General features: G+C 51.1%; 7 protein-coding genes across 7 annotated transcripts; 3 read left to right on the top strand and 4 right to left on the bottom strand.

Moving 5' to 3' along the window:
* Window positions 1-246: 246 nt before the first annotated feature.
* BJY04DRAFT_23154 (uncharacterized protein) lies at window positions 247-1,818 on the bottom strand. The gene is made up of 2 exons (XM_073719559.1): window positions 1,403-1,818; window positions 247-1,326 (listed from the first exon to the last, which is right to left on the bottom strand). Exons 1-2 carry the CDS (start codon window positions 1,626-1,628, stop codon window positions 491-493), a joined length of 1,062 nt encoding a protein of 353 aa, XP_073573526.1. The 5' UTR covers window positions 1,629-1,818; the 3' UTR covers window positions 247-490.
* Window positions 1,819-2,806: 988 nt separating this feature from the next.
* On the bottom strand, window positions 2,807-3,463 carry BJY04DRAFT_216059 (GPI anchored serine-threonine rich family protein; the record flags this gene model as incomplete). Its single annotated transcript, XM_073715628.1, has 2 exons — window positions 2,807-3,274; window positions 3,323-3,463. The coding sequence occupies 2 exons, from the start codon at window positions 3,461-3,463 to the stop codon at window positions 2,807-2,809; spliced, it is 609 nt and encodes a 202-aa protein (XP_073573525.1).
* A 1,001-nt stretch (window positions 3,464-4,464) lies between these two features.
* BJY04DRAFT_216058 (uncharacterized protein) lies at window positions 4,465-5,400 on the top strand (the record flags this gene model as incomplete). Its single annotated transcript, XM_073715627.1, has 1 exon — window positions 4,465-5,400. One exon carries the CDS (start codon window positions 4,465-4,467, stop codon window positions 5,398-5,400), a length of 936 nt encoding a protein of 311 aa, XP_073573524.1.
* A 207-nt stretch (window positions 5,401-5,607) lies between these two features.
* noc4 (ribosome biosynthesis protein NOC4) lies at window positions 5,608-7,444 on the bottom strand. The gene is made up of 3 exons (XM_073710572.1): window positions 6,988-7,444; window positions 6,724-6,935; window positions 5,608-6,670 (listed from the first exon to the last, which is right to left on the bottom strand). Exons 1-3 carry the CDS (start codon window positions 7,390-7,392, stop codon window positions 5,635-5,637), a joined length of 1,653 nt encoding a protein of 550 aa, XP_073573523.1. The 5' UTR covers window positions 7,393-7,444; the 3' UTR covers window positions 5,608-5,634.
* Window positions 7,445-7,566: 122 nt separating this feature from the next.
* On the top strand, window positions 7,567-8,652 carry atp4 (F1F0 ATP synthase subunit 4). The gene is made up of 4 exons (XM_073710571.1): window positions 7,567-7,662; window positions 7,728-8,176; window positions 8,251-8,473; window positions 8,530-8,652. Exons 1-4 carry the CDS (start codon window positions 7,632-7,634, stop codon window positions 8,553-8,555), a joined length of 729 nt encoding a protein of 242 aa, XP_073573522.1. The 5' UTR covers window positions 7,567-7,631; the 3' UTR covers window positions 8,556-8,652.
* A 585-nt stretch (window positions 8,653-9,237) lies between these two features.
* Window positions 9,238-10,881, top strand: BJY04DRAFT_23126 (tetratricopeptide repeat protein). Its single transcript, XM_073719479.1, has 4 exons — window positions 9,238-10,087; window positions 10,146-10,185; window positions 10,253-10,346; window positions 10,403-10,881. The coding sequence occupies exons 1-4, from the start codon at window positions 9,506-9,508 to the stop codon at window positions 10,818-10,820; spliced, it is 1,134 nt and encodes a 377-aa protein (XP_073573521.1). The 5' UTR covers window positions 9,238-9,505; the 3' UTR covers window positions 10,821-10,881.
* Window positions 10,882-14,187: 3,306 nt separating this feature from the next.
* Window positions 14,188-16,139, bottom strand: BJY04DRAFT_216054 (putative bZIP transcription factor; the record flags this gene model as incomplete). The annotated part of the gene is made up of 2 exons (XM_073715626.1): window positions 14,188-15,289; window positions 15,343-16,139. The coding sequence occupies 2 exons, from the start codon at window positions 16,137-16,139 to the stop codon at window positions 14,188-14,190; spliced, it is 1,899 nt and encodes a 632-aa protein (XP_073573520.1).
* Window positions 16,140-17,737: the final 1,598 nt, after the last annotated feature.

Genomic DNA, 17,737 nt, shown 5'->3' with positions numbered 1-17,737 from the left:
ATAGGAAGCTTCCTCAACGTGAATGACTCTTCATTCCCAGTTCAGGTAGGTGTTAATTGTGAAACAATGCAAAGGTGAAACAAAGCAAAGCAATTCTTGACACCGAGGCAATGCCCCATTTATTCAGAGATCTTGGTTGTGTAGTCATTGTTGATAGGGTAAAAACCAGACCAGTACAGTGTACCAAGAGAAACAGCGGAAAAGAAAGCACTCATCTCTATAATTCCCCTGGGTATCAGATATGCCGAACTCCGAACTATGCCAGATATTGTCAAGAATGTAACGAATCAGACATAGCAAGCATTATTATTATACAGTCTCGCCGGGCAATGCAACCACGAGTGAGAATCAGAAAGCCGCCGTCAATATGCGCCGAAGACATCTTGAGTGAACTCGTTTCATCGACATCAACTTGATATCCGACGCCTGCAGCCAGGATTTTTGGAGCTCCGTTTGGAGAATGGCACGTCAGGATAATCGTGTGACGTACTCATTCGGCACCGTTGACTTCGCGTTTGACCTTCAAGACCCATTTCATTTGGCCTTCAGTCTCTTTCAAAGATGCGAGGGCAGCGTTGAATCTCGCCTCGCCCTGCTGGCCTTGTTCAATCAACTCTCGCAATTCGTCATCGTTCGCTTTTCGATAAGTCTCGTACTCCTTGAACAATTCCTCAAAGTTCTTGCGTGCGAGTTCAATTTCTTGATCTTTCTGTGCCATTATCGTGTCCATGTGGTCGATTTGAGAGTTCGTTTGTTCGTGCTTTTGCCGTAATCCAATAAAATCTTCCCGGATGGCTTTCAGCCTCCGCTGTTGGTCCGCACGGTCTCGTTGCCCAGCCTTCGCCAGCACATCGTACTGAGTTTGAGAGTGATGGGCAATCTCCTGTAACTCTGCACACTTTCGGTGGAAATCATCCTGTGCCTCGTCCATCAGTTGGTGGAACCTTTCCTTCTCACTCTCTGCTTGCTGGCGTCTATCCTTTTCCGTCTGAAGCTCGGCGCGTAGCTCCTCGATTTTCTTCTCCTTCCGAGAAAGTGAATGCAGGCTCATTTCGTGCGAGTGCTCGAGATTCCGGAGACGGTCGGTCATGTTTTGCACTTGGGTCTTGTATGCTTCGTTCATTCGCTGTGTCTCCTCCGCGCGAGACCGATATACGCCGCACTCGCGAGTCAAGCGCGCGATTTCCTCCTGAAGGTTGTGTATCACGCGCCCTGATTTGCCTGTAGTCGCGTGGCCGACAGCGGAAGACCATTCCGTAGCCGTCGCATCGCCGTTTGTAGGATGGGGCTGGCCGTTGCTGTGGTTCGTAGGGGGGCTCGCCGGCTCTGTGAGAAATAGCGAGCACGTGTGAGCAAGATTCCTCTAAGATAGAATGGAATTGGAAGTGAGATCTGCACTAACCTATTGTAGGCTCTTCAGCGACCGAGCCCTTCTGTCGTTCGGAGGAATCCGATTCAAACAATCCATTATACTGTGGCATATTCAGCCCTGTTTCCACATGGAGCAGGCTAAGGCGAGGAGCTCGAAACGACTCTGCTGAAGGTGAAACAGGCTTCTCGGAGTCAGCATTCCCTGTCTCAGGCTTCAACGACTTTTTAGGTCGTCCAAAACGGACTACGCTCGGCATGACGGTGAACGGATTGCGAAATTGGAGAAAAAGTGAGCCAGGGCTGGCAACCCCGAAAAACAAGAGGAATACAGAAGAGACTGGCGATGGCTTTCAAGGCGGGTAGGTGCCTCTCTGGTGATGATACACCTAGGGGTCGTGCTCCAGCAGCTCCGGTAGCTCCGACATGGAAATGTTCTCGGAATGAGGCGACCAGCCAGACGATGGTGCAAACCATGGACTATAGAGCTGTGGATACAAAAGAAAATGAAAGCATACCAAAGTAAGGATCAAAATCTCATAAAGGATCGTGCTGGAAGAACTAATAATGGTTTGTTTTCACTGCAGTGACAGTGTCGTTAGTATCGCGCGTATCATGCATTGGTCAATAATGCCGAGACCTCAAATTGCGGTCGTGGAGGAATAATCAGAATAGTTCAACTCACAATTGCAATCAATTATTGCTTTAGCTGGAGCCAAGTGAAGAATAGTCAGATAGATCTGTATTCTAAGTAATAGTTCGTGAAGAAGTATGTACAAGGTCGGCCGATGTTAGGAAAGGAGAGTTGGGTGAGGAAGAAGAGAGCGGCAATCATGACCTGCAGCGGAAATCTGAATAAGACTAAACAGCCCAATCACGTTTAGTAGCTAAAATAGCACTGGGATGTGTCTGGAGCCGCCACTAGAGACGGGCACTAATAGTATGCCTGCATGAAGGTTTGATCCATGGCTACCACAAAAACACACAACAAAGACTCCATCTTACCTTTTAGAGTATTAATTACGCTCTACTCTGACTGAGCCTTGAACGCCATCATTATTAAATATTATGTTATCCCTGTGATAAGACTGCACTAATGAATATATCGATATCTCCTTCCCACTGACAAACATGCCTAAGGCGGAACAAGCTTCAGGGCATATCAACCTTGGAAAGCGAGATACGATACAAAACAGGTGGGGTGAGTCTGATGGTTATCGGCCAATATGTGACAAAGCGAGCGAGCATGACAACTCAAATTTGACCAACGATAATGTCAGGGGCATTGTATAGATAATCCTGGGCCAGCTCCGATATATACACACACCATGGCAGCGCTGACCAATTCACCACTTCACCACCATGGCTTGATAAGCCTTCATTCGCAGGACGGCCCGTTGAGAGTATAAAATAGAGCCCATGTTGATTCTTTTGACCTCTAAGCGGCGAAATAAACGATAATGGCTAGCGCAGCCAGAGTCACCTCAGGTGAAAGATATCGGAAAGACGCGCCATCATTCGACGGGGAGGGCGTGGTACTTTTGTTTTGAGTCATGTTGTGCCGCGTGGACGAGCTGTTTAGAGCAGGGAGATAAGCGTTGTTGCCTTTCTGAATGCTATGCCTGGTGCCGCCGAGGGGCGAAGTGATGTCGGAGGGTCGAGGACCAATCTTGGACGAGGGTGGTGCAGGTGACGGAGGCTCCTTGCCCGGCTGATGAGCGAGTGTCACAAGTCCAGAGTAGTTGACGCTGCCGTTCTGCTCAATCTGCAGGGCATAGTCGGAACCATCGACGAGAGAATCTTCAGGGACCCATGTGAAGGAACCGCCTCCGGCTTGGGTTGTGAGGACTTTCAGAGTTTTGAGGTCGCCCGAAGGACCTTTTCGTAGGGTAATAGTTGCGGGCTTCTGTATGTCAGCACAGGGTAGATTGGAAATTCAAGTGGCAGCTCATACAATGTTTGGGTCGCCATTCCATGTCATCGTTGCCGGCTGTCCAGTGTAGACAGTTGTTGGCCACTTGGTAAACGCCACGCCTGCGAAGCTCACTTGGGCCAAGCACGCCCAGGTCGCGAGAAGATGCTTGAGAAGACGCATTTTGGGGCTTTAAAGAAGAAGGGAATACAAGATATTCAGCAAAGACCGCTGCTGGATGGTGATAGCAGTAAGAAGGCAAGTGAGGGTACGAAGGAGGAGAAGTGAGTAGTAAGAAGAAGCCGAGACTTTGGAACGAGATCCAGAGCTGTTGACGATGGGAGGGTCTGTCTGGTCTCAAGGCAAGAGCAAGATCGGATGTCCAGCTGGTGGTGAGGCAGTCGAGGAAAGAGCTATATAGATACGGGAGTAGGTACCTGAGCTTGTGATCCTCGCTACGTGTCTTGCCGAAGAAACGAACTTACTGACACCAGAGAAGAGAAAGAGGAAGCAGCCAGATACTTTTCTAAAGGCATCGCGTGCTTCTTATTTACGCGTGCTTGGGTAAATTGTTGGGAGGGCTCAAAAACACAGCATTCTTGTCAACAAACCTATCGCTCTGAAGGTATGGGCTCTGGAGAATGTTGCTACCAACGCCAGGCTTCCAAGCCTGATGAACATTCCACAGCCCGATAGGAGTTGACTACGTAGCTAGTCATGCCAGCTCTTACTGTGAGTGGAAATGACTCTTACTCTCTACCTAGTTCGTCGTGGATCTGGGAATACTACCGAATGCGGAAGTAGAGGGGACTTCAGGGCCCTTCCAAGGTTGGACCACAATGAAACCTCGTCGACCCGGTAGTGCCCTTTCCGGCCCTTGACCCAGGGCAAGCTTTTGTCAGTTGCGATCCTCACTCCTTCCTCAACTTTGAAGACTTCTTCACTCCATCCTTTGATCTCCAACTTGTTCCTCCAAGCCGCCATACACATTATCCCGCTCAATTCGGTGAAGATTTATCTATTTCTACTCACAAATGACATAAACCATTGTCAAGTCGCTCGTTAACCTACGCTCGTTATCTATATCGCCCACTCGAACCTCAGCTTATACATCCCACCGGCTTGGTTCTAACGCTCTAGAACTTTTCCTCCCCAAATCCCGATACGACTAATAGGCTGTTATTATGACCGAAGAATCCTCATCTGTCACCTCAAAGTCGGCCCGAGCCTCGTCTGAGATCGTCGAAGTGGCCGGGCGAGCGCGCTCAGTAACCTTCTCAGCACACGGGTCGCAGCAGCGCTACTATCGTTCGATTGAGATTGGTACTCGCCCAAGCCCTGAGCCTGATCCAGAGCCCCGTATACCAGTTCCGAATATGATAGAGCGGCAGGAGTCCCTCGAAATGACTCGTCTCGAAGCGCTACACACTCTCGATACTTGCCGCCATGTAATTGCAGCCCTGGAGTTGACTAGGCTGCGCAAGTCCCGCAGCGGACTATGCCACTGGATTGCATTTTGGGAACAACTGTACGAGAGGTCGTTTGCATCAATGCTGACGTCTCGGGTCATGGCCGCTTTATATAAAGTTGATGCGCTGTTTCGTGCTGTCTCCTTCGACCTTCACCAGCTTGCGCACAAGACAGAGCTCGCCATAACAAGTGCTACTTCCGAGAAGGAGATTCTTCATATTCTCGAGAGAATGGAAGACGAGGTCAGCATACGGCGGAAAAGAAGGCGCAGAAAAGCCCAGCACATTCTCCTAAAAATGCGCGTCAATATCGAAGCCATCCCGGTCAAGGTCAACGATGAACTCTTCGACGACATGAAGCGTGGTGTGTTTGCATTAGACGTCTTCTGCGACTACCACCCTGGGGATGAGCGGGCAGAACAGACAGAACGATTGTGGCACCAGCATTTCATTGGGCAGTCTGTTGGGCTGGTTGCGGCTTCTCCATACCTCTACCGGCAATGGCGCGAATCTGCGGTATCAAGCCCTACTTCTCTGCCTTTGACTGCACATAGCTCGAATACCCAATGGACGGACACTGGGATCTGGACGAATGATGGGAGTCAGGAATTCAACCAGGAATTCGACAATTGGGGAGTACGAGAAGGCTGACATAGCTCCACATGACGATATTTGTTTTTTATAGCTTGCACAACACCGAGTAGCATGGGTTTGGGATCTTTTGAAACATTAGATAGCATTGACCACAATTGCGAGAGAGTTGCTGGGAATATTGTTTAACTAGATAGAGCAAGACGCACTAGTTTCATGACACAGTCTCGGAAGAGGTTTATAAACATTCATTGATTATTACCAAAGTGCGTCAGCAGTAACGAACCATACCGGCTATGAGAACTCCCACAAACTTCGCAAAAGACTGCCCGGAGCCGAATCCACACCCCCATCCTCTTCCAGCAGTCGATCCGTGAATATCCGCTTGGGAATCTGATATTCCACCACGGGAATCCTCTTCAGCGGCTTCTCCTCCGTCCCCAACTCCGCCTGCAACATCCCCTGATACGTATAATCCAAGAAATCCTCCAGGTTATAACTCATTTTTGTGAACTGCTCCGATATAATCCTCGCAATCGACGCCACGTTCGGGTGATAATGTGATTGCAGACTCTCAATCTCCCACAAGCTGCTCTCGATCGCATTCGTGCGGTCTGGGTCGGATTCCTCAGGGTCGAACGGATCATGCATCCCCTCACTCTCAATCTCAGCTTTCGTTTCCTCGTTTCGGATGACACGGTGCAGCATGAATGTGCATGTGGGGTGTTCTTTGAAGAGGTTGTAGATGAAGGGGACGATCGCGACGATCGCAGCGGGCGGAGCGTTAAGAGCGAGGCGGGAGAGGCGCTTGATGAAGCTTGCGACTAGTGTTGCGGGAAGATGGGTGGATGCGAGGAAGGTGTTTAGGAGGCGGAAGAAGCGCGAGCGGTGCTTTGAGTGGAGGAGGTCGGCGTTGAGGAGGGAGTATAGTTTCGGATAGAATTGTGGGTAGTCGAGGTTCTTTTCCTGCATGAGGTAGAAGAGGCCGGAGAGGGCGAGGAGGGAGGTTGCGCCGCCGACGTTGTAGGAGTCTGTGAGGAAGTCCATTAGGAGCTCGGGGCGGGTGAACCAGGGCTCGATGTGGTGGACCATTATGCGGAGGAGGGTTTTGCGGAGGGGTTGGGAGAGGTTGTTGCGGAGGAGGGCGAGCCAGGCGTCTTGCGCGCGCTTTTTGTAGGAGTTAACGGAGTTAAGCTTCTTGTTGCTCTTGCTGGTTTTGCTGTGGAAGGAAGTGAATTTGTGGTCTGCGGCGGGGATGGTGTCGCAGGTGGAGAGGATTGTGACGAGGGTTTCGAGGATCTCGGTGCTTCGTGCTGAGGCTGCGTATTCGCTGTCTGGAGCATTAGTATCAACTGGAGATGTGGTTGTGGTGGGAGTACGCACGCAACTTGCAGAAATGTGTAGTACGTTACATCCTCGTAGGGCTTCAGGAATTTCTCCAGGAACTCTGACCGCAGCGCCTGTCCGTCTCTGGCCTCAATGACGGCCTCGAATATGTTGCGGAAAAGCCCCGACGTCCACGCATCAGTATTTTCACCGGAGATATGTGTAGCGCGCCCGTTAAGAAGGCGCATGGCCAAGGTCAAAGCAGTAACCTAGTGAGGTCAGCCATGGGTTGAGATACCTCTTAGAAGCGCAAAAGCCCACCTGGGATGAAGCATCGCTCTGACGGATAATGGACACCAGCAGCCTCTCGTATTCACGACAGCGCTCCTTCAACCAGGCGACAAGCACCTTCTCGTTCTCCGCGGCACGCTCTGGCTCCGTCAAATCCCCCCCAGCAATCAATCTGCTGAACACTCGACAAAGGGAGACCGCGACCGCCAAATTCGGATTTGAGCCTGTTCCATTTTCACTCAGCATAAATATCAGTGTTGCGATGTTGTTGTAGTATTTTCTGGACTCGGATATTTGGTCTTCGAGTTGCTGGATCTTGGTCGTCGACGCTGCACTCTCATTTTCTGCGACGGCTCGACGTTTGGACGAGATACCATTCTCTTTGGTGCTCTTTCGCTTTTTGGACGTAATTGATTTATCGGTAGCCGCAGGCATCTTGATGGATAAGTCGTATCAACGGTTTCGACGCAGTGAAGGGCACTTGTGCTCTCTCCGACAAATTTCCTGGTCTTGTTTCTATAATTTTTCGGAAATTCTTCGGTTAGTGGTTTTTCCGGTGACCGCACTATTTCCTAATCAAGGCTAGCGTTTTCCCGTTCAAGCCGCCATCCCGACTTCAGTTCTCCTCAATTCCGTTCACCCATCACATCCTTCAAGGTCCTATACTCGCTACAATGGCTTCGCGTCTTGCTAAGAACGCCATTGGTACGCCTCTAGCCACCCTTGATGATTGTATTCATCCTCCGATAACAGTCGCTAACCCATCGCAGGCGTCACCCGGTTGCGGCCGACCCTTCCCACGCGCAGCGTCGCTGCCATCAACCTCTCCGCAACCCGCTCTGCCTCCAATGTTCCCTCCGAGGACCCCAAGCAGAAGGCTCAGTCGATCCTCGATTCTCTCCCCGGCAACTCCCTGGTCTCTAAGACCGCCATCCTCTCCGCCACCGCCGGTATCTCCATCGCCGCTATCAGCAATGAGCTCTACGTGATGAACGAGGAAACCGTTGCTGCTTTCTGCTTGCTCAGCGTTTTCACTGCTGCTGCCAAGTTTGGTGGCCCTGCTTACAAGGAGTGGGCCGACGGTCAGGTCAAGAAGTACACTGACATCCTGAACGCTGCCCGTGCCGACCACACCAACGCTGTTAAGCAACGCATCCAGAACGTCAATGAGCTCTCCACTGTTGTTGAGCTCACCAAGCAGCTCTTTGCTGTTTCCAAGGTACATACACGCCACCTTTCCGACTACAACACCTGATGCTTTCTGTGGGGACATTTAGCTAATGCTTCGTGAAGGAAACCGCCCAGCTTGAGGCCCAGGCCTACGAGCTTGAGCAGCGTACCGCTCTCGCGACCGAGGCCAAGCAGGTCCTTGACTCGTGGGTTCGCTACGAGGGCCAGGTCAAGCAGCGCCAGCAGCGTGAGCTTGCCGAGAGCGTCATTGGCAAGATCCAGAAGGAGCTTCAGAGCCCCAAGGCTCTCCAGCAGATCCTGCAGCAGAGCGTTGCCGACGTTGAGCGTAAGTTCATATGTGGAATATCTAGACATATGCCTTGCTAACGGTTCAATCTGCAGGCATTCTGTCCACCAAGGCCCAGTAAATGGAGTTTGCGTGGTAGCTTGGCTATCAGCATCATGTACAAATTATAACCTGTTTCTGTGCTAAATTAGACATATCAATACCATGTTGATTACCGATTTCTGATTTCCACTGTACTAGTCTTCTACCTGATGTTCTCGTGTCCCACCTGCCATCCATGAATGTTCGCAGGAGCGTCAAGCCGTTTGTACCTGAAAGCCCGAGTATTCTTACAATCCGTAAATCCTTCCATCCATTTGCGCCATACCATCACTGTTTTACATGACATTTTTTATACTTTCGTCCTGAACCTTACCAAAAACTTACCAGGTGGCTTTGAACTATAGGTACGTACAGCTTGTACCTGCTTTGGTCTTACCGCTTCTAGGACGGGCCTCATTTCACCCACTTTCGAGACTTCTTCCTTCAACTCTTTCTCGTCAGGACGTCCGCATCATGAATTCAGAAGACTGAGTTCGAAAATACTGCTCGGTTTCTATTCAAGATGGCAGCACCAGATCCCGCATCCTCCAGAGGCCGAGCAGGGACGATGAACTCTGTGTGCGGCAGCCGAATGCTAAACACTTGGAAGACTCGGTTGCTGGGCGGCTAATCCGCCTCCAAACCATGGGTAAAGCAGTGGAAAATCAGCGGATATTAATTCAATCTCAGGCCATGTCTTGCTATTAATATTCATGCCGTCACTGGCTTCAGGCTTACACAGCCCCCGGATGCAACGCTTCTGCCTTTGCCCTACCACCAGGAACACTTTGTGGCGGAGACTGCGACACAAAGAAGAGAGTATTATAAGCTGGGGATGATCACCTCCGGCTCTGTTCGTGCAATTTGTCTGTCTCGATTATTCCTCGCTTCCTCGCTTCCACGCCGTCCAGCCCCTCAATCCTTTGAACTGGCTTCCGGCCCTCCGCCGCAACGAACAACCCCACGAGATCGACACTCACCACCGAAACAATGCCGCTGCGCGATATCCTCCACAAAAAAGACAGGCTTAGTATAAACAGCGACAGAAATCCGTATGCGCCAGATATCCATGAACCACATGCAAATGCCGTACCTGAGATCAGATTCATCCGCTCCGACACCACGACCCACGAGATCATTGTACCACCAAGCCACCAGGATGACGATGACGATTATCTAGCCTCTCCGCGGCCGTCCTCCGCGTCCTCACATCGAAAATCGTTGAATCCGTTCCATCGCTCAAGATCTCCTTCCGATGCGCAGGAGCCCCCGTCGCCGACTCGTCCGCGGGGTGAGCGACGCTTGTCGAATTTGTTGCGCCGTGACCGGCGAAGCTCCTCTACTACCTCCGTCAACCTTCCACCTGACCTTGCGCGGATAGGCACTTTTGCTGGCGATGAGCAGGAGCGGGAGGCACAATGGGAGAAGCGGGCAACTGTCCTTGCGCAGCGTACTCCGCACCAAGGATCACCGAGCCATTCACCTGCTCCGTCGGTAGGCTTGGGCTCAGAGAATATACGACCTCGATCTAGGAGCTCGAGCCACACTCGGATCAATGATCCAGAAGGAGATGTAAGCTGCTTGCTTGATACTTGCGGCTCCATGGTACCAATGACTGACAATGATTCAGGTGAATATTCAGGAGGCGATTCGACTTCACGAAGCTGGTGGTGAGAGACCCCAATGATATCGGACCCATGCAAAGTATGATCATCGCTCACCCTTAGCTGTCAACAGAGTTGGAGCAATCGACGAGTATGTTTGCACGACTAGCAGATCCCGAGGGTGCCAACAATGCTCTCAGCCAGGTGCTTTACGGTCTAGCATTGAGGTAAGGGATCATTGGACTACACACAAACCATTGATCTAATTTGTACCGATCTACAGGCACGGCTGGGGTTGCAAGCCAGATACAGAAAAGGCAGTCGTTTACCTTTCGGCTGCGGCGTCGAACTCGGCGTCAATCGAGGCCGAAGCTCTCGAATCGGGCCTCAAGAAAGGCGGTGCTGCAAAAGGCGAGCTCGTCCTGGCCATCTTTGAACTAGGAAACTGTTTTCGAAACGGCTGGGGTGTGGACAAAGATCCGGCTGCGGCGCGACAGTACTTTGAGACGGCCGCAAACTTGGGCGACACGGATGCCATGAATGAAGTTGCCTGGTGCTATCTTGAAGGCTTCGGAGGCAAGAAAGACAAAGTAAGTGGCTGGCTGTGTGATCCTCCTGTTTCCGCGATTCCGCGAGAGGATCTTCAACTCCTCTCGGGCATCAATGCCTGGATGCTCGCTTCACTCTTCTGGCACCGGTAGATACTCGATAGTGACTCGCCAGGACTTTGGCTAATCCTAACGTCTCTTTAGTTTCTGGCTGCGAAATACTACCGATTGGCTGAAGGTAAAGGAAACAAGATTGTTGGAAATTCTTGGTATGTCAAAACAAGTCTCCGACTTCTCTTCTCTCCCAGCAATGACGATTCGGATGTCCACATTCCCCGTTCCTTTGTTTGATGATCCCTATGCTGCAATCACCTGCATATATCACCACTTGGGAAGTGTTTTGGGAACGGCGGCTGCAGTTCGGTTGATAGGCCCTCGTGGTATCTTCTGCAAGCTGCGCCATGCAATCCGCCGTCACCTTCTCCACCAACCACAACGCTATACTCCCATTTCCCCCCTCACTTGCCCACTTCCGACGTTCATTTGCCCGTACGGAGTAAGCTGAATTTAGACTGACAACAACCTTGCGCTTCCAGGATTTGGAAAGACAAATACAATCCCAAATAGATTCCCGATTCCTCAGGCTCCCTGCAAAACGGTTCGGCGCTTGTAATCTAGTGGTTCGCCTAGGCGCTCTCACACAGCCCTATCACGTACCCCGCAGCCCATTGCGTGCGCGCATCCCTGATCCGCCAAACACTCGGTTAGGCTCTGGGGCTGAAAATGCACCCATCACACCATCGCAGTTGCAACGGCATACGGCGGCTCCGAAGTTGAAACCAAGTGACCCTTGATCCTGATCCCCGGTGCCTTCTCCCGCTACCAATCCGGCCTCGCTTCCTCGAGACCTGCTTGATACCCTAATTTAGCTTTCTTCTGCGACGTTCAATCCCACTTCGATCTGGCGCAACGTTCATCCCACTGTGGGAACGAGGAGGGAAACCTTCCCCCTAGGTTCATGGCCCAACGCAAACGTTTGAAGCCTCATCTTCGTCTGGAAACCCAATCTCTTGGCTATCTAGACTCTGTCTTTGCCCTTACCCATCTACACACTATCCACTGTGCACGATACCAATGATTTTGTGACTGTTTATCTACCATCTACTTTTATTCGCTGATCATATTCCCTCTCGGTCTCCCCGGAACTATTACTCAACAAATGATAAGCATGAGACATGACTTCAAACCTGCTTGTACATTTTCTCAAAGGCGTAATCCTTCTATCAGCCCACCGATCATCCACAGAACCTGTCTGTAGGAACTGTATCCCGAAATAAACCGCAATGAATTTGCAGAACAGAGCGAGGTGACAAATTCCCTAAGGTTACCATCACCACCATCTATCCCCCTATCCCCATTGCTCCATGATTATAGCCCATAGCAATATACCACTCGATACCACCCACCACACACTCCCTACACTCCATCCTTCTGCAATCCTAGAGAGAGGTAAGACTCCGCGCGGGGACCATCCGCATCAACATCCGCATCGACATCGACATCTCAGTACGACGCGAGATCTGCCCCCGTAGTACTGTAGAACTATAATCCGTATTCGTGATACCGAAGCTTGCAATCGTGATCTTACAGTACAGTAGAGTTCGAATCTGATGCCGATCTAATCTCCCCGCTCCCTCCTCCCCCATCCCCCATCCCGCTATCTGCCTTTGCTTTTAGTATCGGTATCGGTCACTTATTGCGCAGAGATGCGAGGGGGTGTGTATGCGATGCGATGCGATCCTTGAATGACTCGGTGGAGTTTTGTCTCTTCTCTACAGAACCTAATATCACCAACTTGCTTTTTTTCCGGGGGATTGTGGAGGTTCTGCAACAGTAAGAGTAGGGAGGGGAGGACGTGGGAGCGCCCGGGGAGTGTTTGCCTTCTTCTTGGTTGAGGGTAGGTTTGTTTTTGTTGTTTTGTTTTTTCTTTTCTTTTCTACTACCTAGGTGTATTTTTTTTTTTAACTTCTGCCTTATCTGCATCTGTCTCTGCCTGGCCTCGTGACCGTTGGAGATTTTCTACGGAGTAGACCTTTTTTACCGTTCTTGGTAGGTTTCCCTGCCTATCTGTCCTTCTGGGTACATGCCCTAGGCTACGTAGATGGGTGGTACAGGCTGGGTTATGCGGATCGCCGCGAAGAACTGTGGGGGCTATGCTCATGTACTCTGTACATGGGATCCGATGTATGAAGTTGAGGACTTACTTCGAGGATTGGTGGAGAGATAAGGAAACTTCAAGGAGGCAACCGAGTTCATCTTCAACATTATCATGTCCTCATGTTCGTCAATATATACAATACAGGTCTAATCCAAGAAGCGAAGTCATCAAAAACCAGATGAAGCAAACCAAAAAGTTTGAAGCTATTACACAGAACAAAACAAACACAGAAGAGAATCCGTGAACAAAGGAAATGCTTTCTGTCTGTAGTAGCTTCGAGCGAGTGGACGGGGTCGCAAGGGACACCCACATATGTAAATCTCCTGACCCGCCCTCGAGTGAGGTGAATCTGACAGCTCGATCCAGGTCAAAGCATCCTTGTGGTGGAACGGACCCGGGCCAGACCGAGTGAGATCAGGAGTCAAGTGCACTGTCAGTGCAAGAAGAGAAGAAGGGTGACCTTGTCAAGTATATAAAGACAAACAAAAGAAATGAGAAGGAGGGACTCTGGGTCGGTGAGACGAAGAAGAAAGAGAAAAACGCTCAAAACGACCACCCAGGTGTGGCAGCCCCGCTGTCCAGAAGAAAAGACGAAGAAAAAAAAAAGTAAGCAAGAAGTATCATCAGACATTAAAAAGACATTTCGGTTCATAAACATGTCAGTCGTATCATCAGTAATCGTAACACAATTGCCGCCCCTCGCCCAGTTTGGTCCAACCCGCAGATGCAACAGTAAAACAGACAGAAACAAGAATTCGCAGGTACAAAGCGGGAAGAAGAAGTGAAGCTATAGTAAATTGGCGTCTCCCGGGAGATTTCATCCGAACGACTCTTTCGTAGCTCTGAGCAGCTGTTTGAAAGTCGAGCTGCGCCGGATGAAGACCGCGGTGGACGGAGTAGAATGTACAGAATGCAAAATCGCTTTGTCGGCTGGTAAGATCGATTCAAAGCATGGTCCGAACGCTGGTAAAACAAATGTACGCCGAGAATCCGCAGGAGTAAAATCACATCGCTAAATTGTCAGACAGTCATGAAAAGCTAGTCGATAACATATATCCAGGCGAAGGAAGTGGTAAGCTGTTCTATGCATGTATATGGCTATGTGTGGCTATAGCTGGCCAACCAGTCGTTTATCGTTAGGTTTGTTTGTCATTGAGGAAAATGGAACGGCCAAGGGGCGAGGGTAAAATCATCAAATCGTTGTCGAGGGAGGGGAGAAGGGCGGCAAAAGGAGAGATGTCTTTGGATACGCTGGTGTGGAATCCTGACTAAGTGAACCAGTCCACTCATGTCGGGGGACGCTTAAACCTGGGGAAAGCCTGGGTTTTCCTCTCTAGCGGGGGAAGCGCCGTATTCCTGAACCATCCGGCGGAAGTCGCGGATCACCTTTTCAGGAACGCGGTCCCACATGAGGGACCGCGAGTACACATCAGAAGTTGCCTTGTGAGGCATCCTCACCTGCGCAGTATTACCTCGCATCGCGGCCAATGCCTGCTGCAGATTAGAGGGCTGCTGCGACTTGTAGCCAGCACCAGTTTCGTCGAACGTGGTCAGCGAGTTGTACTGCTCAGCGTTGAGGGCGAAGACCTGCTCCTGTTCTTGCTCCTTAGTCGGCATGGCGAGGGTGTTGTGGAGCTCATCAAGGTTGGAACCAGTCGCGGTACCAGTCATTTGAGCCATCTCCGCGCCAGTGATAGTGGTAGGGAGAGGACCGGTCGGCGCAGAGACAGCAGGGGCATTGGCCGAGTGCGCAAGCTCTGGTGGAGAGGAAGCGAGAACGGCCTTGAGCACATTTGCAGACTCTGCGCGATATTCCTCCGAGAGACGGGGAAGGGAGCGGGCAGGGAGCGAAGTACTGTTGGAGGCGATGAAGGCGCCGAACAGCAGACACATGTAGAAAGCATTCCAACTGAAGGGGTACTCGTTGTTACCGGACTTCTCGGCGGCTTTCTCATGCGCAGCGACAACCATAGCTTGCGACGGCTGGACAGGGGCGACAGGCTCGGTATCCAGAGAGAGGCTGTTGACCATGGTGAAATCTTCCCAAGGACTGCTCTCCATGGTCAAATTCTCAAAGTCAGAGAATTCAGTGGGCACGTTAGTTCTAGCGTGGCGCTCGAGTTTCTCAACAGTCTCTTTGAGGATGTTGTTCTTCTTGCGCAGGTCGGCCGTCTCCAGGGTGTGATTGCGGATCAGTTCATCCTTTTCCATGTGCATGTTGTTGATATACTGATTGATCTCCTGTTGCGCAGCCATCCATTCGCTCTTCTCGCGAAGAAGTTCGCCTTCACGCAGTCTCATGTTCTGTAGCTCCTCCTCAAGCTCGTTGATAGCCTGAGTAAAGTGCTTCTTTTCCTCCTCGAGTTTCTCGGTGTGCAGTTTCTTGCGCTGGCGAGAATCCAAGCTAGACAAGTTTTAGCCTTTGCGACAGACAATTTAGAACGGGGCATGACTTACGCGGCCTGACGGTTCCTCAGCAAGCGCTTCTGCTGCTTCAATTCCTTGATTTCTTCCTCGTTGGTGGATTGGCTGATAAGGTGGTCGATATTGCTCAGAGTCCGCTCAGCAGGAATCTCGAAACGAGCATTCTTCTTGCGAATGCCGTCCCGACGAACACTGAGTGGGGAGCTATTTCGGTAGGTAGGGCTGTTTTTCGGTCGGGAGCCGGCATCAGGCATGTCTGTCGAGGCAGGCATCCAGCCCTGACTTGACTGTGGGGACATGGCGACGGCGCCTTGTGGTGCGAAACCCATGTGCTGACGATAGGACATGGACGGCATATTGACAGTATTGACCGGGCCGACGGCGCCGCCCGCAAAGGCGACCGCAGAATTGTCCATGTCGGTTGCGTAGTGGTCGTACATGGCAGAGGGCGTACATGAGCCGGAGTCTTTTGAAACAGCCCACGGCTGATGTTGGCCGTAAGGAAGACCGTCCATTCTCATGAACGGATTCGGGGCAGTTTCAAAGAAGGGTTGGGCGACTTGTGAGCTGTGACGAGACTGGGTGCTGGAGACTGATTGGGAGAAATCGGAGGACCAGATTGAATCTCGATGTTGGAAGCCGTGTTCGTATGAATGCCTTCGGTGGTCGGCAGCAGATGTGAGGTCGGGGGATGTGGAGTCTAGGATCTTGTCGTCTAGTACGCTCATCTCGTCCTCTTCTGAGTATGTTGTTGGTTGTTGTGGCTTTGCGTCCAAAGTGGAGGGGGACTGGTGATAAAAGTCAAAGGCTGGTTGAGAGAATCTTGCCATTATCGGGCAAATAGGAAGAGGTGGAAAGGATGGAGTGCTGATGAGGAGATCTGAAGTGATACAAGAGGCGGTGTGTGTGCGAGGGAGATGACCGGGAGATGGTGCGGGGGTGATGTGAAGGTAGAAGTAGATGAGATGAGATGAGGAGGCGGAAGATGGGATGATGGATAGAGATGAGAAGACTTGAAGTAGAGATGAATACCGCAGGGCGATGGAGAGAGAGAAGAAAGCGGGAGGATGAAGTGGGAGGGGAAAGTGAATATAACTACCTACCTACCTGACTGAACTCTAGATGGATAGTAGTATGAATGTGTACCTGAATCCGTTCGTCAAGAAAAGGCAAGTCAAATCAGAAAGCACAGCAAGCTCTCGTCAAGAAAAGACTTCTGGATCGACCGATTTTCCCAAACTACCAAACATCCGGCGGTCAGCAGTAGTAGGTAAGAAAAAAGAGAGGACGAGAACGAGGCGACGATTTCTGACGGCTCCCGAGTTTAACGGGGCGCGATTATTGGATGCTTCGTTGGGCAGACTTGCATCTGGCTTCAGTCTGAGAGATGATTAAGCATAGTACTGTCAATACTAGATAGTACTGTGACTACTGTCTTCTTTAGTTAGAACTGTTAGATAATAATACTCTAACAAGAACCGTGGACCCTCTTGTCTCCGTAGTCTGTACTGTAAAGCCAGCGGTGGCCTATCATGCCCTGTGCTCTACTAAACTTGCAACACCCTCCGGTTCTCGCACGGACGGCCTTCATGACGATCCAGAAACGGTAATCCAGCGAGCCTCCCAGACTCCAGCTCCCACCATCCCATCACATTCTCCCCCGAATGATTGGTATCCCGTCCCCCTTTTCACCTTTCCACCAGTAAATCCTGGTCGAGGATCAGGTGTACCTGAGTATGCCCTACCTTTGTCTCAGCCGTTCGTGTTTTGTCTGAGCGAGGATGCTGCTGCCCAAAAGAAAGCAGTCTGTGCGCGCGGTCAGGGTGCATCATTCAACTCCATCTCATGATCGTTTGGCGACTCTTTTCGGCCAAGGGTAATTTCTGGTGACAGAACCAAAACACTCAGTGATACGCTTCGTCAGCAGAGAGGCCATCCGGTTAGGTAGAGAGGTCAGAAAAGAGGGGCAGTCATCAGATGGACGGTGGTATCGGTCGTCTTCGTTTTCGGCCTGGGATAGCCAATCAATGCCGGTCCAGTGCAACGCTGCTCGGTGACCCGGCCAAGGCCAATTCAGAAGTCTCTCTGAGTCTGGCAGTCTCGCTGCTGCTGCTCAGAAGATCAGGCTGATGCCAAAAGTACTGGGCTGGTGTTGTGACCCAAGCATGTCATTCTGGTGATTCTGGTACAGTTAGGGCCGGCCCGTCGAGATCCAGTGATCCATCCAGAGGGGCCCATCGCTTAGTGTACCATACGTTGCAAACTTCATCCGGAGCACTCTGCCACTCTCATGCCAGAATGCCCGTGCTCGGCCGACATAGTGACGATGACTATGATTCTGTGCGTGCTGCGGATGCAAGGCGTACGCATGGAAGCTGGACTTTCCAGCGATCAGATCAATACGCAGTCCTGTCGGGTCTCTGCCCCT

This window comes from Aspergillus karnatakaensis (assembly GCF_047715665.1).
Source record: "Aspergillus karnatakaensis strain CBS 102800 unplaced genomic scaffold BJY04scaffold_13, whole genome shotgun sequence".
In the NCBI taxonomy this organism is placed as follows: domain Eukaryota; kingdom Fungi; phylum Ascomycota; class Eurotiomycetes; order Eurotiales; family Aspergillaceae; genus Aspergillus; species Aspergillus karnatakaensis.
Note: the sequence above shows the minus strand (reverse complement) of the source record. Positions and strands in the feature narration are given on the sequence as shown.

Bases quoted from the DNA above. Each gene is read 5' to 3' on its own strand.
- atp4 (XM_073710571.1), top strand. From the start codon at position 7,632: ATGGCTTCGCGTCTTGCTAAGAACGCCATTG. The intron at 7,663-7,727 runs GTACGCCTCTAG...AACCCATCGCAG, and splicing joins TCTTGCTAAGAACGCCATTG to GCGTCACCCGGTTGCGGCCG. The intron at 8,474-8,529 runs GTAAGTTCATAT...TTCAATCTGCAG, and splicing joins GAGCGTTGCCGACGTTGAGC to GCATTCTGTCCACCAAGGCC.
- BJY04DRAFT_23154 (XM_073719559.1), bottom strand. From the start codon at position 1,628: ATGCCGAGCGTAGTCCGTTTTGGACGACCTAAAAAGTCGTTGAAGCCT. The intron at 1,327-1,402 runs GTTAGTGCAGAT...TATTTCTCACAG, and splicing joins CGCTGAAGAGCCTACAATAG to AGCCGGCGAGCCCCCCTACG.
- BJY04DRAFT_23126 (XM_073719479.1), top strand. From the start codon at position 9,506: ATGCCGCTGCGCGATATCCTCCACAAAAAAGACAGGCTTAGTATAAAC. The intron at 10,088-10,145 runs GTAAGCTGCTTG...ACAATGATTCAG, and splicing joins TCAATGATCCAGAAGGAGAT to GTGAATATTCAGGAGGCGAT. The intron at 10,347-10,402 runs GTAAGGGATCAT...ACCGATCTACAG, and splicing joins CTTTACGGTCTAGCATTGAG to GCACGGCTGGGGTTGCAAGC.
- noc4 (XM_073710572.1), bottom strand. From the start codon at position 7,392: ATGCCTGCGGCTACCGATAAATCAATTACGTCCAAAAAGCGAAAGAGC. The intron at 6,936-6,987 runs GTGGGCTTTTGC...TGACCTCACTAG, and splicing joins AGAGCGATGCTTCATCCCAG to GTTACTGCTTTGACCTTGGC. The intron at 6,671-6,723 runs GTGCGTACTCCC...TGCTCCAGACAG, and splicing joins TACACATTTCTGCAAGTTGC to CGAATACGCAGCCTCAGCAC.